This window comes from Pelodiscus sinensis, chromosome 25 (genome assembly GCF_052426305.1).
Source record: "Pelodiscus sinensis isolate ZL-2025 chromosome 25, ASM5242630v1, whole genome shotgun sequence".
NCBI lineage: Eukaryota > Metazoa > Chordata > Testudines > Trionychidae > Pelodiscus > Pelodiscus sinensis.
The window spans coordinates 2,567,802-2,592,247 of record NC_143076.1 but is presented as its reverse complement, the minus strand read 5'-3'; the positions used below and the strand labels follow the sequence as shown (position 1 = coordinate 2,592,247).

General features: G+C 45.3%; 1 protein-coding gene across 2 annotated transcripts in view; it reads left to right on the top strand.

Annotated features, from left to right (window-relative positions):
* Positions 1-17,220, top strand: part of LOC142818234 (transmembrane protein 45B-like) — a 36,229-nt gene extending 19,009 nt beyond the window's left edge. For both annotated transcript variants that reach the window (XM_075909671.2, XM_075909670.2), the window contains 5 exons: positions 3,427-3,629; positions 4,770-4,982; positions 8,087-8,271; positions 10,676-10,821; positions 16,429-17,220. In XM_075909671.2, the coding sequence (XP_075765786.1) occupies positions 3,446-3,629; positions 4,770-4,982; positions 8,087-8,271; positions 10,676-10,821; positions 16,429-16,546 (846 nt within the window). In that variant the 5' untranslated portion in view covers positions 3,427-3,445 and the 3' untranslated portion in view covers positions 16,547-17,220. The remainder of the gene's footprint in view (positions 1-3,426; positions 3,630-4,769; positions 4,983-8,086; positions 8,272-10,675; positions 10,822-16,428) is intronic.
* Positions 17,221-24,446: the final 7,226 nt, after the last annotated feature.

Genomic DNA, 24,446 nt, shown 5'->3' with positions numbered 1-24,446 from the left:
ATTTATTAAGTTAGCAATTAAGATGCACAGAGCTGCTGACTCTAAAATTATTTTCTTGCCTAAATATTAAGTGGTGACAAATACAAGTGGCATGCAGATACTATGAATTTAGATAGCTTTGTCTAGGAGTTACAGTGATATATGTACTATTATAAAACTTGTTTAAACCTTTTCCCATTCATTCTGCTTTTCTTCATAATTGTTATTCTAATGTAGATAGTAAATCATTTCAGTTCTCTTAATCCTTTTGTTCCGCTCAACCACATTTCTGTAATTGGTATCTGGTTTTTCAGCTCTGTTCATGAAATAAGTGTGTTAGCTGCAGTCAAACTCTGAACAGGAATCTATCTATGTTTAATTTCAACAATTCAGTTCACTTTTCATCTAAAACCATAATAAAATGTTTGCTGGATAGATCCCTGATACAGATCCTGTATCAATTTTCTAGCAGACAGGAACATTTCTGGCTGGAACAGGATTTTTTTTTAAAAAACAATTGCTTTCAAATATGTAATAAAGTAACAAAGGTGTATGTGTTCCCCAGGTTTATGTACTTATCTTCACATCACCCCATCAGCTAGTGGGAGGTGTTTATTAGCCCCATTTTACAGGTAGAGAGCTGGGGCAGAGAGAAATTAAGTAACTCACAAAAGATCACACAAGTCCTTGCAAAGTAGGTGTGCCACATTGTTCTCCTGAGTCACATGCTGCTGCCGCTAATCTCTGAACTATGCTCCCTCTCTATGTAGCTGTATGATTTACGATGGTATTATTTAGGTTATCAAGGTACAACATATGTTTGTTGAGTTCCACATCCTCCTCCTTGCCTCTTGCTGAGGAAATTTAATATTTGCTAATTTACACTATTCTAATTTGACACGGGCATCCACAATCTCCACAGATGGGAGGATTCTCCTGTTGGCATAATTTACTTCCCTGAGTGGCAGTAGCTATGTCGATGGAAAAATTCAGATGTTGACCTACTGCCTTCGACACAGATGAGCTTAACTGCCTCGCTCAGGAGTCTGGATTTTTCACATCACTGGAATTTTATTTATTTATTTCTTTACTGCTGCAGTGTGTCTGGTGAATTCTCTCTCTGCCAGTGGAAGAAAGTTCTCCTGTCAGCCTAATACAACCATGTCCAGGCAAGAAGCTCTCAGGCTCCCACAGTACTGGAACGTATGTCACTATAATGTACGTCACTCGGGAGGGAGGGGTGATTTATTCACACCCCTTAATGACATACATTATGCCAACATATGCTGTAGTACAGACATAGCCCTAGTGATTAGAGTAATGCTGCTCAAGCAGATCATGTTGCTCTAACGGAAACAAACGCTTCAGGAGGGTGTATGTCCGCATACAATAGCTAAGACAGCATAGTGAAACCATGTCGCTGGAAGCTTACTGAGAGCCACCAAAAGGTTAACAAAGAATGCCAGGGAGGAATCATTATAGTCAAGCAGTAATTGCCTGGAGCCATACAAAGAACCACAGGGGAGAGTGTGGCACATGAGAGCATAGAAGCTGGAACATCCAATCCAGAGCCAGGTAAAATACACTATGGCCTGGAGGAAGTAATCGCAGCTGGCACCCAGATATTTTCTCTTGTTGAAGGTCTGAGCTTTGGGAAATGGATTTTCTTTAAATTAGAAATCTCTGTACAGCCTGCAAGGATGATAACTCTTCACACCTCCTGAAAACCATCAGCGTTTGGTCTTAAATTCTGTTAGCAATAGCCTCCTTCATATTGCACAGCAAATGTGTGGCTTCTGTATTTAGATTTGTTTCCTTTCTTGTGTTAGGAAGAGCTTGGGTAACCAAAGCTGGGACTTTGGAGCTTAGTGCGTGAGCTATAAAGCCAGCTGGTTCTCAGCTAAGGCTGCAGAGCAGTGTTTCTCAAAGTGGGCTGCCATTTGTTTATTTAATGGCTCTGCAACCACAGAGCATGGCAGGTCCCATTTGCACCTGTTCGCTGTTTGTGGGAAGTGGCATGGCCTGGGCTGCTACTTCCTGTGGCTCCCCGGGGCTTCAAATGGTGAACCACAGCCAATAGGAGCCATTAAGTAAACAAACCGGAGCAGCCCGTTAGCAGCTTTCTCAGAGTGGGCCCGTGGCTCACTTCGACAGAGACACTGCTGTAGAAGAAACTCTTTTCTCTCTGTGAGTGGTGTAAGTGCCACTACATGGGACAATGAACCGTACCCAGTAGGTGTGTGGCTTACACATCCACCACCAAACTGATCCTTTCTATCCTGAATAAATAGGTCGATCATGTCACTGTCCTGCCTGCTCTGTTCTCATCTGGTTATTTGCAAAAGCCACAGAACTGGATGAGAGGCTATGGATTTGGATGACTATGTTGTCCTGAAGGATTTATTGCAGGTGAATTCAGTCTTCTTCTTACCTATGCACTCTTCCCCTTTGAAGTCTTTGCAGATATGCCACAGTACCCTAGAGCTTCGTCCTTGCCACCAAGCCATCCTTCAAAATAGGCTTCAGGAACTCCATCAGTTTAAAACAGACTGATGAAATGGGGAGATACTTCTCTTGTCGTAAAAGCACAATTCAGTGAGGAAGTGATTGCATTCTCTGCCAAGCAGTTTGGATGGGCTGTGGCTATCCACAAGATGGTTATTTCAACTTCTTGCATGCTTTCTCCACTTGCAGTGATGCACGTGCTCCACAAATCAGACCAACTTGTCTGGATAACTACAGTGTGTAGCAGTCACAATTATTCAGAGCTCACAGATCCAATATACTTGGTGGAACCTCTAGATAGTGTCATACTAATCTCTGTCCATGCTACAGTATAGAAAATTCATTCTAACTCTGTTTTGTTTTTTAATGCTTTCTCTGAAGGGATATTGGTCAGTTTCAAAAGGAATTCTTTTCAGTATCACTGGGTCTGAAATCCCTCTGTAAATGGTGCTGCATCACTGACCATGATATACAGTTTATAGATTGTGGATAATGTGTTGGAGGGGTTTAAGTTGTGGACTGTAGGTAATGACAAGTGGAATTCTGTTGTTTTCTCTTTTGGGTCTGTCTTGAAGTGTGCCTACTATCTTAATAAAGATCAGTCTAGTTCTGGTAGCTCACACAGAGGGAGGAGCTTCTCTCTGGGGCACCACTGGCAGGGCATGGGGGCTCTGGTTTGTGACTACGCCTGGAACAAAGGGAATGTGCTTAACATACCTGTCATACCACTGCCTCTTTACAAGATAAGGTGAAAAGCAACTATTTGGGTTGTAAAATTATCTTGAAATAGACTGGGGGGAAAAAACCACTTTTTTGGTGCTCTTCACAGAGCTCTCTTCCTGAGCTAGCCATGGTCACGCACCATAAGCAAGAGTTATTTGCATTGATAGGGAGAATGCAAAAACAGTTCTCTCAATTACCTTTTATTTCCTTGCCTTTTAGCACCAGCAGGTTGACGGTGATGGCAAATTTCAAAGGTCATGCTCTCCCAGGCAGTTTCTTCCTGCTCTTTGGCCTCTGGTGGTCTGTGAAATACCCCCTGAGGTACCTCAGTGAGAAGGTGAATAAAAAGTCTCATAGAAGCCAGTGTTACCAACGTCTGGAAGTCATTGAAGGAGTGGCTAAAATCATCTTTGCCTTAATAGGTAAGGATTAGAACACAGCACATCCCCGACCATCCAGGACAACTCACCATGCTCCAATTATTGTCTTACCATGGAAAGGCTGACCTTTCCACACACCTTAGCCCCCTAATTTCATCAAAAGTAATGGTAAAGTACAATATAAACAAGGTCCAATGAACTGTACACCACCAAGTGTCTTCCAATGGTAACATGAAGCATACGAACAGGCAGACAGGGTCAGACCAAAGGTTCAACTAGCCACGTATCCTGTCTTCTAACAGTGACCAAGGCCAGGTGCTCCAGAGGGAAGGCACGGAACAAGTAATCATCCCCTATCACCAATTTCCAGCGTCTGAAAAACAGAGGCAAACACTACCAGGCCTTTTTTGTTCTCTGCAGTCTGGAGAAGGTTCTGTCTTCAAATCTATCCCCTGTAGTTATGGCCAGGCTAGATTCATCTTGTTCAGTGTCCTGTCTCTAAGGCTATGTCTAGACTGCAGAGTTATATAGGAAAAAGATATGCAAATTATGAACCACAATTTGTGTATCTTTTTCCACTTTTTTTTTCAGAAGAGGCTTTTCTGAAATTTTCCTGGCCAAATGTTGGGAAAACCTCCTCTTTCAGAACCTCCCTTATTCCTCATACAACAAGGACTATATGGATGCCAAAAGAACACATCTGCTTTTTTGGAAACTGTTCCAAAAAAGCAGATGCATTCCTTGGATGCAGAATAGCTAGGTATCCTGGAAAAGCTCAGCAGTGTAGACATAGCGGACAGTAGCTAGAATCAGATGTGCCAGCGAATGGTGTAAGAACTCTGCAGTAGGCACATGTGGAATAGTATGCCCCCAAGATAGGTCTCGCTTTGGTCTCTAACAGAGATTGGTTTAAGATCTAAAGCACAAACTTTAATCAACCTGCCAAAAATTGTATTGTCACTAATTATGATAACTAGATAGTCTTGATATCCATGTAAATATCCATTTTCTTTTCAAATCTTGTTACAGTCTTGGTCTTAGTGATTTCCTGTGGCAGTTAGTTCCACAGTCTAATCACATGTTGTGTGAAAAATTATTTCTTTTTCTTGGTTTTGGATTTCTATCTTCTTAATTTCCACCCTGAGAAGGAAAGCCATGTAACCCTGTTGTATCTCTGTCCAGGAATGCTGGCTGAGCAGTTTGTCCCCGATGGCCCCCACTTGTACCTCTACAGTGGCAAGGAACGAAGCTGGGTGAAGTTGATGAACTGGCAGCACACAACCATGTACCTGTTCTATGGACTCTCAGGAGTGGTGGATGTGCTCACTTACTCCCCGCTCAAGGTGCCCCTGGGACTGGATCGCCTCATGCTGTCGATTGCTGTGTTTGCTGAAGGTGAGTAGCCTGATGGGCGGATATTCCCAAAGTTGCTCAGAGGATTTAGACTGATTCCCACTGACCCTAATGGGAGTTGGGAATAGAGATGCACTAGGCAGCTTTGAAAATGTACCACTGGGAGGAGAACTGGATTGTAAAACCTACTGATGTTCTGGGGAAAAGAGTTAAGAGATTAAAGAAACTACACACACAAAAATCACTGGAATAAACTCTGTAAATTGGGTTCTGAAATGGTGGGAAACATCTTCACCTGTTGCTAAAAGCAGCCTGGATCAGGGAGAAAGCTCGGGGACAGGCTTGCCGACAGGGTTGGTGTGGGGGCAAAAAGGGAAGTTGCCCTGGGACCTGGCAATTCAAAAGGGCTTGGGGCTCCTCGCCACCACCACCACCTGCTACTGTGGCAGCAGCAGCACCTGGAGCCTCTTGCCTGAGTGCTGTGTGGCGAGCCTCATGCAGCACTGAGGGGACTGTGGAGCCAGCCCCCCCCCCGCTTGCCCAGGGGCCTGGTAAAGCTGTTGGCTCCCCTGTTTTGGAATATCATAAATACAAAACACAGGAAATATTGTAAAAGAAGGATTAATGGAGATTTGCAGAGAGGCGCTGGGTCTTGCCAAATTCTGAATGAAAGTTGGGATGCTTTGGACTATGGCGAATTACTTAAGGTCCACCTCCAGTGAGATACAAGTGCAGCCACTACACCTATATCAAAGGAGGCCTCCTTCTGGCTTTACTGCACCAGAACTTTTATCTGCAGCAAGAGAGATTCCTTTGCATCTCTGACTATGAGGAGGTTTGAAGACCACAAGAGATTTCAGGTTTCCTAGCTGAACTTATATCCATTAGAAGCGGACAGAGTTGAAGACTGAAACTGTTCAGTGGCCAGAATCTGGAAGTGCTGGTCAGGGCATGGCGATAGACCTGAGATCAGGATGTGCCACAACAGGGAGCTGGCCAGTCACTCTTGCACCGTCACTAGAATGAGGGCCTTTCTGATGCCCAGCAATGAACATCAGGCAGGTGAGCTCTGTTTGTGGGGATAAGAGACTATAATGGAACCAACACAGATAAAGCTAAAGATCTTGCCATTATTTCACTTCCCCATGATTACATAGGGTACTTGCTGTAGGCTGGCAAGGCTTTATGGTATGAAACAGAAGACTGAATTCCCTTGTTACTGTAAACAGCTGGTAGATGTCGCTCTTACCTCACATCTATAGAGCTTTGTCCTTGTGTCGTGGGTATCCTCAGAGAGCAATTAAGTCCACTGTGGGCAGCTAGTCTTGCCTGCTTTCCTCTCAGCTGTTAAATCCAAATGGTCTATTCACTCCCTTCCTCACATCATTGAGTCCCAAGGACAAGACGATGATATGTCCGAACAGAGCTCCTGTGGCTAGTGAATCCACTGGGTCTAGGAATGTCTCAAGATTCGTTTCCTCCTAATCCCATGACTTTAAAGAAAGCATAAAAGAGATGGGGGAAGGGCCGGATATCAAGGAGCTTTGGCACAGAATGACTCAGACACTGAAGTGATAGTTTGCAAAGGGTTATGATTTAAAAGCATCCTGCCTGGGCTAATCTCCTGGAGGAAGTGGTGAATGATAAACTGATGAAGTACAGTGGGAAGCAAAAGCTCGCTTGTGAAGGGGAGCTCTGCTGGTGGTGTTGGGAGTTGACTTAGCATCTTCAAACAGGGATTTTAGTACCATGCTCTTTTAATTTGCTTCTGCTGCCCATATGCTTTGTTCAGAAGCTTTGAGCCAACTTCTTGTTGCTTGGAAATATAGGCTATAATTGGGGAAACTGGTCAGATGAGGTTCTGTGGCAGCTTTGCTTAGTTTATACCAACACATTTACCTTAAGGATGGACTCTTTGGCTACGTCTAGACTGGCATGATTTTGCGGAAATACTTTGAATGGAAAAGTTTTTCCGTTAAAAGTATTTCCGCAAAAGAGCATCTAGATTGGCACGGATACTTTTGCACAAAAAGTGCTTTTGTGCAAAAACATCCAGGCCAATCTAGACACACTTTTGCACAAGAAAGCTCTGATGGCCATTTTAGCCATTGGGCTTTCTTGCGCAAAAAATTAAGGTGCCTGTCTACACTGGCCCTCTTGCACAAATATTCTTGCGCAAGAGGGCTTATCCCTGAGCGGGAGCATGAAAGTATTTGCGCAAGAAGCACTGATTTTGTACATTACAAAGTCAGTGCTCTTGCATAAATTCAAGTGGCCAGTGTAGACAGCTGGCAAGTTTTTGCGCAAAAGCAGGTGCTTTTGCGCAAATTTTTGCCAATCTAGACGCACCCTTTGAGGGTGGAGGGTGTAGGAGTCAGGGTTGGAGGATGAGCAGGGGACTCTGGGGAAGAAAGTTAGGGGGGCTAAAATCCCTCACTCCATGATTTGTAACAGATGCTTGCTCTTCCCCTTCTTGTCCCTGTCAGGGAGTGAGAGCGAAGTGCACAGCTCGTCTGCCCCCTGCGCTCCCCATCGAGAGAGCTTTAGCCCTTCCCCCACCCAGCCTCCCTAAAGGCTGCCTGGGGAGGGTGGGACACCCGGGACTGGGGCAGGCACACTTCCACTCGCCCCTTTCACCTGCCTGGTGATTCTGCCTTTTTTCTGTATGGGTTTCAATCCCATTCCGGGCATATCCCATTGTCCTGGCACAGCCAAACCCTGACCTGGCTTTAAATTATGATAAGAGGAAGCTTTACGGTAGATGTCAAGATTTCTTTCTGCCCACCAGTGCCATAAACTTGCATGTGTACATGCACATCTGTGAATGCCATGGGAATGGGGGAACAGCTGGCTTTGCTGTAGCGATGTGCAGCTGAAACCTATTAGTCTTGCTTGTGATGTGTGAGCCAGATCCTATCGCAGGATGAGGACTTGGAAGATTCAGGTTCTATTTCTAGTCCTCTACTGCTCTCCTAAGTGACTTTAGGCAAATTGTTTTGCTTTCATGTGCTTCATGTGCAAAATGAGGATGGAATGGAGCTAGCCTCTTTTGCAAAACACTTTGATATTTTTAATGTGGGAAAACTGCAATGCAAAATCTAGATGTTCCTTACTATTCGCTCTGAATTTGGTATTAATTTCCACAGGTTTTCTCTTTTATTATCACGTCCTTCACCGTCCCATGCTAGATCAGCACATCCACTCCCTGCTGCTCATTGCCCTGTTCGGTGCAGCCTTCAGCATCCTGGTGGAAGCCTTCCTGCGTGATAACATTGTCTTGGAGCTTTTCAGGACTAGCCTCACCATCCTGCAGGGAACCTGGTTCTGGCAGGTCAGTTCTGATTCGAGGCTTTCAGCTTTGTTCTAGGACTGAGCATTGGGATGGGGAATCCTGTGTGTGTACATACAAATCAGTTGTCACTAAAGGATAATCTTTCAGTGTTTACTTTGCAAATGCTCCAAAACCCATCCATGAATAATTGTCCTGAAAACATACTGAGCCCAGATCCTTTACTATGACAATTGACCATGAAATAATTGATTTTCTTTACTGACTTGTTCTTTTGTAAATTAATAAACAAAATTACTTTCTGTGATCAAGAACTTTTGCCATGTTCTCCTAGCCATGTACTATAGCTATCTTCCTCCATGTTTATTGCACATAGTGGGGCTTCACAATATTCCGTGTGGTTTAGTGGGAAGAAATCCACATACAGTTCTAGACTGTCTGGCTATGTCTACACTGCCTCCATTTTGCACAAAAAATATGCAAATGAGGTGAAGCGTGGAATATCACCAAGCCTCATTTGCATAATTACTGAGGCTCCGTTTTTGTGCAAGAGGCTTTTGTGCAAAACCCCCTCTTGTGCAAGAACTGTTCTTCCACATTTCTTTCAGGAAGAACGGCTCTTGCGCAAGAGGGGGGTTTTGCACAAAAAGGAGCCGTCTACACAGCTCCTTTTTGCACAAAAGCCTCTTGCGCAAAAATGGCCCCTAATTAATTATGCAAATGAAGCATGGCGATATTCTACTCCTCGCTTCATTTGCATAAGTTTTTGCGAAAGAAGGCTGCAGTATAGACATAGCTTGAGATGGCTTCTGGGTGGTGGAGCAGTGGGGTTAAGGCAGGCTTACTCCTGCCCTGGCCCTGCACCACTCCTCAAAGTAGCTGGCATGTACAGGAATGGCTCCATGGTGTCATGTGCTGCCCCTCATCTACAGGCACTGAGCCTACAGCCTCTACTGGCCACGGTTCCCTATTGTTGACCAATGGGAGCTGCAGGAGTGGTGTCTGCAGGCAAGGACAGCACGTGGAGACCCCCTGCTCTGCCTTTTTCAGGGGCTGCAGGGACTTGCCAGCCACTTCCAGAAGCAGCAATTACCACAGGGATAATGAATCCAAACATGTCAGGTTAGGCATTTTAGATCTCACTACTCAAAGAATTAAATGTAAGCATAAGAGAGAAATGAAAATGATGAGATGCACAGTCCAGTCAAAAACCAAAACTAACCCACTTTGTTACTGGCATTGCCACGCTCCTTCCACCCCCTTCTCTCTGTGTGGAGACAGGGTACAGAAGTGGAGGGAGGTGGGACACCCTGACATCAGCACCCCCCTCCCTTCTGCCTCCTACACCCTGCACAGCAAGTACGAGGCTCCCGGGGGCAGCTCCAAGGCAGAGGGCAGGTGCAGCCTAACAGCGTGTGTGGGGGAAACTGAAGTGCCAGAGCTTGACAGCTTCCTGGCCAAACCAGTCAGGGTCACCTGTCAGAGGCCCCAAGATCTGCCGGTAGATCCCGACCTGCTGGTTGGTCTCCACTGGTTAAATATGTATCTGTAGAACTAAGTGGAACACAAGATAAATATTGGTCGTGTTTTCTTTCTTCGCGTGTAACTTCTCCCTTCCCTGTGACTCAGTATAGGGAGCTTCCTTTCTAATAGAATTAAATGTATAACAAAAGTTTGCCAAGCAGCTCTTGGGAACTGTTCATTGATAAAGATGGTGAGCCCAGAGCCTTCCCCTTCTCAGCGCGGCATTTATTGATCTAGACTGGGGTGGGGAACTTCAGGCCCAGGGTCTGGGTGTGGCCCCCGGCTCCTTTACGCAGCCCTCTGAGGCTTAGGCCCTCTCCAGCATTAGGGAGCCCACACTGGCACTCCAGCTCCCCCACCATGGAGCACACAAAATCTACTAGGCTGGGCCCCTAGACTCTGGTGTGCCAGGGGAACATGGGGAGTGTCTTTCTCCTCAGTTGGGGGCCACATCACTGAGGGGTTTTTGCTTTTTCGTTTCTCACTTGTGTGAGGCAAGTTGGCTTTTTTTTCGGTGGGTCAGCGGTCCCTCACTCAAAAAAGGTTCCCCAGCTCTGTTCTAGATTTTTACTTCAGTGCTTTTCACTATAGTCACCTTAACTTATTTTCACAATGCTCCTCAGAAATCAAGGAGTGTCACCATCCCATTTTGTGCAAAAGGAAACTGAGTCATGGATTTTAAATGACTTGCCCAAGGTCAAATAGCAAGTTTATGGAACAGATGTGACTTGAACTCAGGTCTTCAATTCCAATCCGATGCTTCCGCCACAATTCCAGCCTTGCAGCTGAGTTGAGGTCAGCCCCCTCCGCCCCTGCCATTAGTGATCAAAGCATTGTAATAATGAGGGTGAAGTGGCATGGTGCGGGAGGGTCTGGCATGCACTCGTTTCTCAAAGGTAACAAATCTTTTTATTCTAACCAGATTGGGTTTGTTCTGTTCCCACCATGGGGAGGCCAAGCTTGGGTTGAAGATGACCATAGCAACATCATGTTTGTCACCATGTGCTTCTTCTGGCACTACGCAGTGGCTATTCTCATCACGATTACCAACTACACTCTCGCTTACTGGTATGTTAATGGTGGAAGGATGGGGATGAGAGGGAAACAATTTGTATAAAGCAGAATGGCTTATATCATGACCTGCAGTACAAAGTCATGGCTATGTTAGTGGCTTTAAATTTCAAAGCAAGAGGTATATTCTTCACTTGCTAAGTGCATCCATTCAAACCATGCCAGCAAAAGTTGCCTGTGTTACTGCAGAACAGCCAAACCCATCAAACCCCCATTTCTTTGCACTGGGTGCTGGCTGGCCATTGAAAATGAAGAATTAATTTAAAAAAATGAATGAAAGCATCAGCAGTCAAAGCATTGCTGGAAATACATATCGTGGCACTGAAATGTCTATTACATTCTAAGGATCTCAAAGCACTTTAAAACAGCAAATAATCTAGATTCACAACACCTTTGTTTAGAAGGTAGAGCAAAATATTGCCAATCCCAAATATTTTTGCAAAAAGTACCTAGACTCCAGAAAATCATGAGGCTACCTTTAAAAAAATCATTATTTTAAAAATAAGTAAATATATTTGGAGTTCCTTTGAAGACTTCCTGGTTTCTGAGCTTTCCTGATACAACAGGGTTAGCTTTCCATGTAACCAAGAGTATGTCTACACTACAGCACTAATTCGAACTAACTTAATTCGAATTAGTTAATTCGAACTAAGCTAATTCGAACTAATGCATCTAGACCTAAAAACTAGTTCAAATTAGCATTTTGCTAATTCGAACTAGCTTGTCCACATTAAGTGGACCCTGAACCGGGGTTAAGGCTGGTCGGAAGCAGTGCCGGCAGGGCATCAGATTAGGACTTAGAGCATGGAGCTGCTGCCTCAGGCTAGCCGAGGGCTGTGCTTAAAGGGTCCCGACCCCCACCCCGGACAGACAGTTCTCAGGGTTCCCTGCTTGCTTGTCTAACTCGATGAGGGACAGCAAAGCAGTCCTGGCTTGGAGTGCCCTGAGTGCCCACACTTGGCACATCACAGCACTCGGCCATCAGCCTGGCTGCACTTGCCGCAGGCTGCCATCTGGGGAGGAGGGGTCAATCGGGGGGTTTCAGGAGAGCTTCTACCCCGAGGAGCCCACAGAGCCACCCCAGTCCTCCCCATCGGGGGCTCATACCACATTCCTCCCTCACCTCCTTCCACTTACCCCCTCCCAGCCCCCCTTCCTGATGTACAAAATAAAGGACCCGTGTTCAAAAATAGAAACTCTCTTTATTGAACAAAACTTGGGGAGACTGGGAAAAGGAGGTGGGAGAGGGGAAGAGAGAGGGTGAGAGAGGAGAGGACAACTAAAATGATCAGGGGTTTAGAACAGGTCCCATATGAAGAGAGGCTAAAGAGACTGGGACTTCTCAGCTTAGAAAAGAGGAGACTGAGGGGGGATATGATAGAGGTCTATACAAGCATGAGTGGTGTGGAGAGGGTGCATAAAGAACAGTTCTTCATTAGTTCCCATAATAGAAGGACTAGAGGACACCAAATGAAATGAATGGGTAGCAGGCTTCAAACTAATAACAGAAAATTCTTCTTCACAAAGCAAATAGTCAACCTGTGGAACTCCTTGCTGCAGGAGGCTGTGAAGGCTAGAACTAGAACAGAGTTTAAAGAGAAGTGAGATCAAGTCATGGAGGTTGGGTCCATGGAGTGCTATTAGCCAGGGAGTAGAAATGGTGTCCCTGGCTTCTGTTTGTGGAAGGCTGGAGATGGATGGCACGAGACAAATGGCTTGGTCATTGTCTTCAGTCCATCCCCTCCAGGATACCTAGTGTTGGCCGCTGTTGGCAGACAGGCTACTGGGCTAGATGGACCTTTGGTCTGACCCAGTACTGCCATTCTAAGCTCAGGGCTCAGGGTCGGGGGTCTTAGTGGACCACCTTGATTTTCATGCAAACCTGCTCCTGGGTGGCCAGGCTGGCAGCTATCCTGCCCTAGATGGCCACTTTCCTGTGCCTAGTGCGGAGGACATGGATGAGGTCCACGATGTCTGCACTAGACCAGGCGGGCGCCCGCCTCTTGTGGTCCTGGACAGGCTCCCAGGAGCCGCCAGCCTGATCCCGGGAAGAGGTGGAGGGCTGGGTGGCAGCGGGTGGCTGGCTGGAGCCGTGCCAGGTGCAGGGTCTGCTGGCTGGGTGCTGGCAGGCTTGCACCTGGCACGGGCACCGTAGCCAGCCCGTGCCCCTTTAAGGGCTCCGGGGCCAGGAGGGAGGCAAACGAGTTTCCCTGGTTTGGCCCAGAGTGGCCACCAGGGCAAGCTGGGGAGTGCTAGCCTCCCACTCGTTCGAATTAAGTGGCTACACAGCCCTTAATTCGAACTACTTAATTCGAACTAGGCTTAGTCCTCGTGGAATGAGGTTTACCTAGTTCGAATTAAGCGCTCCGCTAGTTCGAATTAAGTTCGAACTAGCGGTTCTTGTGTGTAGCGCCTAGCAAAGTTAATTTGAATTAACATCTGTTAGTTTGAATTAACTTTGTAGTGTAGACATACCCCAAGAGGGTTCTCCATCTATCTTAGATGTTGGTATAGCCCCAGCACTATAATACTTGAGTGCCGCACAGTCTGTCTTTATCTGGAAAATGAGCTGGTGAGGGAGGGAAGTACTTTCATCTCCATTTTACAGATGGGGAACTGATGCACAGAGAATCCTGAGTTGCCCAAAGTGACACAGGCAAGACACTTTTTTTTTCAAATGAAAGATGGGATATTCAATATAGTCACAAGCTGGAGCTTCAGAAAAAAACATGAATTATCACAAGACTTGTGATAAAATCATGAGAGCAGGCAACACTGGTATCCTGGATGTTACACTTTGGTTCTGTGATGTGATGGGAGCCTCAAGGGTTAACACCGACTACCCAGTGAAAACTACTGGAAGATGGTGAAACAAATGATTTTTATTAAGTGGAATGATTTTTTTTTATCAAAACTAACAATTAGCAAATGGTTTTTTAAACTAGCAATTGCCCAATGCTTTTACAGGGTAGAAAACCCTAAACTTAGCTGTACTTAACTAATTACAAACTTCTTTGATTACAATTCAACTATACCAAATCACTGTCTCTAATTTGCTTAACAAAAATTACAAAAACAAAGCCAATATAATGATAATAAAAACTTCGTCCAAAGCCAGCCCCTCTATGGTTATTTTAGGGCAGCTGGTGGAGTTAGTCATAAATCTACTTTTACAACTTAACAACTCCAGGGCTTCTATTTCTAACACTTATATTTAACCTAAATACAACACTACTACACAACACAAGTTTATACAATTTACACAGTGTGGTTAACAGAACTTAGATACACTTTACAGAATTACACAGTGAAATTAACACAATTTAACTATTAATTAAACCAATAACCAATACATTTAAGCAATACTTACAAATCCAGCAATGATAACAACACAAAGACACACTAGAACTCGGAGCATGCTCAGGACTCGTGCACCCCTATATTTGATTCGAAGGGTGGGGAGGCAGCCTCAGGGGGATCAATCCTTTAGCCGGGCAAAAAAAGACACATGCCCTCAATACACAAAACCTCCGTCGAACAAAGGGGGAGAGGGTCTTTTATACAAAAATTTGGTGTCTAATGCCATGCTAGGGTCTGCATTTGGCAGGGCCTGATAGGCTAGTGATGAGGTAGTATGATACTGCCCTATAGGAATTTCCGTGATGTATGCGTGATCCCCTCTGGACAGGACCAGATGGGGCATAGTTAGTGTGAGACAGTTGTGTTTTATTACCCTATGTTTGCTTTTTCCCTTGCCCCTAAGACCGGTCAAGCTACGGTCAAATGAGGCTTATCTGTAAGTGCAGCTGGGCGCTATCTAGTCATGCTCACCTCCATGTTTTCTGGTGCCTGTAAGGTCAAATTCCATTCACAGAAACTGCATTGTGCTTCCCATGCTCCTCTGAGTATCCGGGTTTTGTGTGAGGGGCCTTGTGTGGCAGGATGGGCTGTACGCAAAGGCCGTGGACAGAAAAAGCCTGCTTTACAACACTGGAAACCCTCAGATTGAAAACAAACAGCCACAAGAGAGTAAGGGGCATATATTTTTTTTCAGCCTAGCTGAGACAAGGCTTCCCTTTTTTTAAGTGTTATTTGCAGCTGTATTTTTAGGCCTACAAAACAAATTGGGAGCCAGATTCATAAAGATGCTTAAAGATTTAGATAAGTGTCTTTGAAAATGAGATGTCTATCAGTATCCATAGAGTCCCTAAATACCTTTAAAATATGACCTCTAACTCTCAGATTTGTGCCTGCACTCAGGCACTTAGAGGTGCAGATACTCTGATTTGGACCCACAGTTCAATCCCAAGAGCAAAAAAGTAATTTTTAAACTTTGTGAGTATAACTTGTGCCTAGGAGAAGAAAACTTACCCCCGTAAATAAGATGCCCTCTATCACACTGGACTTCTGTGGCCAAGCTCTGTAATAGAAACACGGGAATGTTTCTGAGTCACAGAAATGTTTTTCTTCATACTTCTCACCATAAACGCAAAGAATATTTGACTGTATCACACTAACATCAGTATAACCCATCTGTACCTGAACCGTATCCAGCTAATGCCCATTTGTCTGAATATCTTGCACTTGCTCATCTAGCCCTGCAGTGACTACATTAAATGCAGTGTTTGGCACCTTGCTATTGTTGGCCCTTAGAACAAGACAGCCTTGTCTCTGCCTGCTGTGAATCAGCTCCCTGAAACCACTAGCCTCTCTGGCAGTACAAAGCAGATGTGGCTCTCCCTGTACAGGTTAGCAATAGGTACATGCCAGACTCCTTGCAGGGAATGCCCCCAAGGACTGCATCCAATCCCTGATATGCTAAAATCTCTCAGAATTACCAGGGCTGCTATTCCAGCCCCACGTAATGCCTGTAATCCTGCTACAGCCCCCGGATAGTTGGCATTAGGAAACAGATTTCTAAGTAAGAAGGGACAATTGTGATCATCTAGTCTGCCCTCAAAGATAATGCTTAGGGCACTGTGTGAATAAGGGTTTCTTCCTTTTGGGACCATTCTCCAGGAGAACCAAACATGGGGCTTGCTGGTAAGAGGTGAAATTTGTCTGTTGAGTACTTGGTGGAGGTGTCTTTCCAAGTTAGATGAGAAGGGATGTCTTCCTCAAGAGTACAGGGTAAGGTGCTTCCTATAAAGAGGAGGCACACCCAATGCAGCTCCCCATCTCCCTTATATTATATGTGTCTTATATTGTAGTGCATCACACAGGGGACTGAGATCTTTCTGGAGATCCGGAGGTTCAATGCTAGAAAGTCTCTTCTGGCCGATGGGATCCCTTTTGGTGGCAATTGATTCAGGAAAGAGGTATCACTGCTCACCTGCAGCTCATCTGGACTTTGCCTTCATTCCTTCTCAGCTCCTAGCTCGTGGGTCACTCACAGCACATGAAGAATCTGATGCAGGGGAGAATAGAGAAATCATTCAACATCATAGAATAACACAAACCACTGCAACTGACACAAGCAAATTCCTAGCGTAGTATGTGATCCTAATATTAGTACGTAATATGTACTAATATCAGTGGCCTGCAGAGCAGGAGTGGTGGGTGGTGGTTTCAGTAACCATGACTATTATTGTTTGTGTGTTACAGCTGCATTCAAAGATGTAAGAGAAACAATGGAGAAATAGATATTGGACTTGGGATTCGGAAGCAGAAAAGTGACAGAAGCTCCCTTGCTACCCTCTTAAATGGATCAGATGAAGAATGAAGACTTGGCTGATGTCTCTTATTTCATAAAAATTATGAAAATCGATTTTTTTAATCGGAGGAATATTTATATTGTATTATCAAGAAGGCAGATCCTGCAATTTTATTACTGAACAGTATGCGCAGACTCAAGATGTAATCTCTGCTCTCTTCCATAAATTCCCTGAAACAACTTTGGATCTGAAATGGGTGCTTAATCTCCTACTTCTGAGTGATTTCTTTAATGGCACAATCAAATGCAGAAATCCCCAATGTCAGGACTTATGGGATCTTAGGTATGTGCTGTCTCCATAGTGATGGATCAGAGCCTACAGCCTGTCACATTTTTAGAGTGAATTGAGGGCTGACCTGTCATGATCAAAGTTGGAGAAACCTGGAGATAGAGTTTCAGTAACTCTAATGACACGCTGTGGACTGACAGATTCGAAAGGGAAGCAGGAAGAATGCAGGCGAATTCTAAAGTATGCCAAGGAACGGGCAATGTCATTCCTCAAATAGACACTACTGAAACTTTGTACCACAGCTGTCCATTTACAACTTTTTATATTTTTGAGGCAAGCTTTATAAAGACTGAAAATGATTAAAAAAAAAAAATCCTGCTTGACAAAATGTCCATAATTCATCATTTTCTAATCTGAGTTTTGCACGGCACTAATAAACCTTGCCTTCCTACTCTTTGGCTTGTTTGGCTTCAGATTTTGTACTGCTGCCTAGCACCAGAGTATAGAAAAGATATCCAATCTACTTTACATAGGAGTCAAAGTCCCTAATGGTTATCCCAGAGACTGAGGCAATGTTAATGAAACTTTTGGTTTTTGACAGATGTAAACTATATTCCTGAAGGTTGGAGAGGACAAATGTGAGTTCCCCATCCCTGTACTGCATGGACTGAGTTAACCTTCATCCAGCCCAATGAAGGTTGATTTTGGGACACATTCCTCCTCCTTCTTCTGCTTCTTAAATCCCATTCCTAATCTCACGCAATGATTGATTGTGTGGTGTTTTGTTTTTTAAGGTGCCATATAATCCCTTCAAAGAACTGCTGCACAGGTTCCACTCCAAATATGGAGTAACCGAATCCTATTCTGTAAAAGCCACTCTGTTTATGCACACCTAGCAGGGGTGAGCTGTCTGCTGGCTTGCTGAGTGGTCCCTGTGGGTCTGGTCAGGTGTTGCTGGTCTGCTCTGACCCAGTTCAGCAAATGTACAGGTCACAGAATCTCCAGGTGGGGAACCCAGAGTAAAACAAGACCCTGAATGGAGTTTCCCAGCTTTGCTGGGATAGCAATCCTAGTCTCCAGGGAAAGGACCCTGTCCCCCTTCCTTGCTGAACTTGAGTCGGCCATACCAGCTCCCACCAAGGCACGTTCTGCACAATGCTTGTGTATGGTAACGAATATAGCAATACGTTTTAACTTATAAACTCAAAACATCAATTCCAACCACAGGAACAAAATTCCTCTGGAACGATGGGCAAGCAACATTATAATTAATGTAAATAACGATGTAGCTTCCTCCTTCCCTATAGAGGGAACAGAATTTCATCCCTTTGTATCTTCAGGCCCTGAGGATTACACTATTATTGGGGCATTTGTCTCTTTGTTCACCTACATGTGTGCCTTTCTCTAGCATTGAGAGAACGAGGAGTCCTTTTCTGAGCCGCCATAGGGATGGGCAGAGTCACTTTCCCTGTGAATAGGACACTGTAATGAACCACTGTTGCCTACATCAGCAGCTGCCGTGTGTCTGGTCCCTTCTGACACAACAAAGAGAGGTGTCTGCCAAGGGCATTAAGAGAACTTGCTGACCACGCTCTATTGTTTCTTCAACCTGCCCTTGCCAGATAATTAGATCCAGAGAGACACTGGAAATGCTGCTCGCTAGTTCAGATAGGCATGATCTGACGCTGGGTGTGGGGGAGCCAGGGAGAATTTTATATATATATTCTGGGATGCCAACTGCATGGCAAAATCCAAAGTTCAAATCTTTATATCCTTGGATACGAATGGTGCTCTGCCGCCAGACTACAGTGTGTTTTACTAACTGGTAGGAATAGAATGAGAATTGATTTTATTTTTGTCCTGGCCTAACCACTTACTTGTTTTCCAGTAGACTCCATTATATCTATCTTTGGATGTACGTTTATGCACTCAGGAAAGGCATGGTTTGCAATGCATGTTAATGTCCTATTGAGCTTGTGTGAGCGTGGGGAGAAGACTTTAATGCTGTTTAAAGTGTCTCATTAACAATGGTGCAAAAGCTAACAGCATCACTTTATCTGAATGCTAGATTTCCTACTTTCCTATTTTTCTTGCTTCCACTGAATAGATTTATTCTGCATTCCTGAACACTAGAAGTGTGAATGAACTGATGCATAAATAATCAAGAAACAGCATCTCATCACAATTAATCCAGTTAACAAGCATCTTAATTGTAAACTGCAAAGATCTGAACTATTTTACACAATCAGCATTTTGCAGAAACCATTTTTTCCTCCAGTAATGTGTTTTGAATATTTTACCTAAATGTGGTGCCTTATTCCATCCCCCTCACAAATCTTGCTGTGAGCATCTTTCAGAATTATGTTTCTTCTCTGATCATAAGTGAGCCTATATCCAAATGGAGACAAGCTGGATTACCTAAATTGCAATGAGGTCAAAATAAGCTTAATTGAACAATAAGTAGAACTGAAATGTCACTGCAGAGGATTTCTGCTTGTATAAAAAATGTAAAAATTGAATGACCACATGATGGCAGCAGAGGTTGGAAGAGAAGGTGATGGTGTGTACATAGTACTGAACAAATGACTCAGATTTTAGACTATAGTCACCTCACATCTCTCCTCCCCCTACCGCTCCCAAAAAATGATTGACATCTATCTTCATAAAACAGGATCAAGATCAAAATTGATCTTGGTTTTTGAAACATTCATTGGATTTGCTCTGCTTTTTGGGAGAACTCCTTAAAGTGAGATTGGTCTTTCTCCATTTCTTCAGGGCCATACATGCTGCTGTCAATGAAATAAATTGCTTTACCTGTCACTTACTATTCTCATCTAGTATCTTTTGTTAATCTCTTATCACAATCTGGCCACAATGGTAGCAAAACACTTTTTTTCTTCTGCTGTTCCTACCATTTGGAATAACTACTCTTCTGCCTCATTGACTCCCCAGTTTTAAAATTGTTTTAAGATTCATCAGCACGATGCTTGCTAATTTGTTTTTTCCTTGAAGCAAATTTCTTCCAAAATATCATCTCATACAGTGACTGAGAGAAGGTGAGGAATTAGCAATGGGAGAAAGAAAACATCCAATCTCATCTCCAGGCACATAGCCCCTCAAAAGGGAATTCTAACTTTCCTACAGGAATGGGAAATCTTATTCAAAGTATGGGCCCGCTTTGAAATAATCTAGTATATTAAAAAGACCCTTTCAAGTTCTGTTCAACAGAAAAAGCCAAAATAGTGATAAAAAAGGTGCTTCTTCTTTCTCCTTTACCCCACCACAATCCTCTTCTCTGGATAGCCAGAAGTAGCTGTTTCAGCCAGACCCATCTGGATGCAGAATATAAATAATACTTTTTCTTTAAAAAGTTGAGCTCCCTGCCCCTATCCCATCTCAGTTACAGGGGCTAATATTTCTTTTCTCTCTCTCTCTCTCTCTCTCAGGGTATGTCTACACCGCAGAGTGTTTTCGGAAAAACATCTGTTTTTCCAAAAAAAACTTCACTTACATCCACACTGCAATAGTGTTCTTTTGGAAAAAAATCGAAAGAACAGAGGGGTTTTTCCAACATTGGTAAACCTCTTTCTCTGAGGAAGAAGACTTTTTCCGAAAGAGCGCTTTCAGAAAAAGGCGTGTGTGGACGGGAAAGAGGGAGTTCTTTAGGAAGAAGAAGAAAGAGGAAAAAGCACAGGTGCCCTGGTGGCCACTCTGTCCATAGTAATCACAGTTTAAATGCGAGAGAGCGTCCATTCAGTGTGGATACTATCTTTCGAAAAATCAGATCGCTTTTTCGATGAGCTTTCACAGTGTGGACGCTCTCTTTTGGAAGATGATTTTTTGGAAGTTCTCTTCCAGAAAAGCTTCTTCTGAAAGAAACCTGCAGTCTCTCTCTCTCTTTCTCTCTTTTTCACTGTTATTTCCACACCCAGTAAAATCATCTTTGTGTTATTAGGACTAAACCTCAGAACAGATCACTTTCTTCCAAGCCACATTCTCTACACAATTATTGACAAAGCTGAGTGACACCACACTGCATGAATTCAATGACCTGGAGCCAGAAGAATGACTGGTAAGCATGCATTACAGATCCCACTCTGTGCCCAATCTGTAGGAAAGGAGTCTAGGATCCTGAGCTCAAGTTGTGGCAGATCATGTTTTTACCTCTAATTCAATCCCTAGAGTATTGGCCAAGTTGGCAGCCATCACAATAGCATTCAAGCCCAAGCCATGTGTCTCATAATTTTCTTTACTCTTTGTATAAACCAGAAATGGGGGGTAACAATTTCCTCTTGATAAGAAGTATTAGGAAAAAATAAAACAACTCACTGGACTCCATCTTGCCTAGCTTGCAGGGACTCCATTTGCCTCTGAAGACATGTTTGTGAAAAGCAGCTAATGAAGAAACCAGCACAGGTGTTTTGATGTCTCTCACCGGAAGATAAACAACTACTGACTAGCATAGGTCCAATTTTGGACCATACTACATCTTAGCCCAGTTCTGGACTGTAGAGAATCAAGGAAATCTGAAGACTCCAAATGAACAGACCTGATATCACTACAACCTTCTTAGTCTTCTCCAAGGGTATGTCTAGACTACAGGGCTCTGTTGACAGAGCCATGTAAACTAGTTTACCCGGCATAGTCAATGAAGCGGGGATTTAAATAATCCCCGCTTCATTAAAATAAAAATGGCCGCTGCGTTGTGCCGACAATCAGCTGATCTGGCACAGCGTGGGAGTCTAGACGCGGATCGGTCAACAAGGGAAGCCTTTGTCGACTGCTCCCTTATGCCTCGTGAAATTCCCGCTTCATTGACTATGTTGGGTAAACTAGTTTACATGGCTCTATTGACAGAGCCATGTAGTCTAGACATACCCCAAAAGAGGTAAGATTAAAGACAAGGATATCCTTGGCAAGAATATCCATATCACAAGATGTTTCCAGGATCATGAGTCTAATGATCACTCATGCTGTTAGGTTGCCTGGTGAAATGGGAGGTTTTGATGGTCTCAATAATAAGCCAATCACCTCACCAAAATGTCGATCCCTATTGCAATCCAAAACCTTAATTTTCCTAATCATATCCAGGACCTCAGAAGCTGATATTGGTCAAAAGTAAAGGAGAAGCATTCCTACAGTTGTTTCCCCTGTCACAGGTCTGCTATGGCAGAAAGAAACTCATGAAGTCTGAATCAAAACAACTTTATGTGGCCTTCATTGTTTATACCACTCCTAATTGGTAGGTATAAAGTACCTGAAGTAATTACGGAACTGCTTTCCACAGTTTAAATGCTAACATGAGCCACTTACTTTGAAATCTTATGCTCAACTATTTGTTTATCATTGATTTAAAATACACTAAGATGTAAACCACATTTTAAATTAAACTTTCAAGCATTTAAATTAACCTCATTTTATGTCTGCTTTTTTATTTCTGAGGCCTGGTTTACACTACACAGGTAGGAACATAAGAACATAAGAATGGCCGTACTGGGTCAGACCAAAAGTCCATCTAGCCCAGTATCCTGTCTGCAGGCAGTGGCCAGCTCCAGAGGGGGCGGACCGAAGACAACGATCAAGCGATTTGTCTCCTGCCATCCCTCTCCAGCCTTTGACAAACAGAGGCCAGGGGCACCATTCCTTACCCCCTGGCTAATAGCCTTTTATGGACCTAACCTCCATGAATTTATCTAGCTTCTCTTTAAACTTTGTTATAGTCCTAGCCTTCACAGCCTCCTCTGGCAAGGAGTTCCACAGGTTGACTACGCGCTGTGTGAAGAAGAACTTTCTTTTATTAGTTTTAAACCTGATTGTGATGGGGAAACCATTCCCCGCATTCACAGCTGTGGTCTGGTGGAGGCACGCAGTGGGGAAGCCACCGAGCACCCTGAGGAAGCCGGCTGCTTGGCAGCTGGAGCACTCAGCGCATGCGCCACTGAGCACCCCGGGGAAGCTGGGGAGGGGCAACTGGCCAAGCGCAGAGCTGCAGCTGCAGGCACACTGCCTGGGGCGGGCGGGCGGCGGCACGCATGCCGCGCAGGGGTGGAGCCGCAGCCGGCCCATTCAAGAGGGCGGTGACAAGGGCAGAGGGGGGGAGAGCAAAGAGGGAGCCGGGGCTGGTGGTGTTCTCCCACCCCTTACAGGCAGCCCAGGGGGAGTGGCAGCAGGAGGACTCCAGGAGGGGTTGCGGATCGCTCTGGACCCGAACAGTAACTGGAGGACAAGCCCTGCCAGTGGAGGGACACCGCCGCGACCAGGGACTCAAGTGGGCAGGGCCCAAACCAGGACACTGAGGTCGCAGCAGCCCGTGGGGGCAACCCGGTAGCGGACACTTGCAAGGACAGTAAGCCAGTGGCCCGCGATCCCGCGGCCGGGGTTAGAAGGGCGGGAGAGGCGAGAGGTGGCGGTTAACCACATCGCCACAGTCAGAAGGGCATGAGAGGCGAGAGGTGGCGGTTAACCACATCGCCACAGTCAGAAGGGCGGGAGAGGCGAGAGGTGGCGGTTAACCACATTGCCACAGTCAGAAGGGCGGGAGAGGCGAGGGGTGGCGGTTAACCACATCGCCACAGTCAGAAGGGCGGGAGAGGCGAGGGGTAGTGGTTAACCACATCGCCACAGTTAGAAGGGCGGGAGAGGTGAGGGGTAGTGGTTAACCACATCGCCACACTGTTGGAAGAATGTGGGCACAGTAGCAGTAGAGAAGTAAAACAATCCCCCCTCCTCAAAAAAAACCCATGAGGGGAAAGGCCCTAATTAGTGGGGAGAAGAGGGAGTCGGCAGTTAAGGCGAAATGGAGGTGGGGGAGCTGCTGAAGTGGCTGGCAGAGTACCAGGAACAGCAGCAACAACAGCAGAAGCAGCTGCTCCAGCAACTCACCAAGCAGCAACAGCTGGTGCGGGAGATAGTAGCGCACAAGCAGAAGCAGCAGGACCAGTGGGCACAGCAGGGAGCAGGAGGGCTGGTGGCCCCCGGGTTGGGGGGGACCGACGGGGCCACTCTGGCCCTGCTTTTGCAGCTCATAAAAATGATGGCTGAGGTCGACCTGGAGGCCTTCTTAATCACATTTGAGAGGGTAGCCACGGCCGCTGCTGGCCAGAGGAACATTGGGCAACTCTGTTGGCACCCTATCTTACGGGCCCCACACATGGGGCGTATAGGGGATTAGCTGCATGAGACGCCCTATATTACCGCAAGGTGAAGGAGGCGATCCTAGACCAAGCAGGGGTGACGCCTGAGACCCATCCGCAGAAGTTCTGGGCGGAAAAGTACCGGCCGGGGGAACGCCCAAGAGCCGTAGTGCAGTGGCTAAAGGAGGCCGCCACCCGCTGGTTGGACCCTGAACGGCGAACAACCACCCAGGTGGTGGACGTGATTGTCCTAGATCAGTTCTTACAGATTTTACCGCCAGCCGGACGTGGATACGTTGACACCAGCCCACAACCCTAGGAGAAGCGGTATCGATTATGGAGAATTACCTGGCCATGGAGGGGGAAGAAGACAGTATGCGAGGCGCCAAGACGAGGTGCCAAGACATCCCGTGCCCACTGGGCGGGCCCCACAAGAGGCCGAGGGATGGGGGCTGGCACCCCCATACTGTGGACATGCTGGAGAGACAGAACAAGACCCGGAGCTCCAGGGAGCACCGAGGAGACGACACCCGGAGCGGCAGGGAAA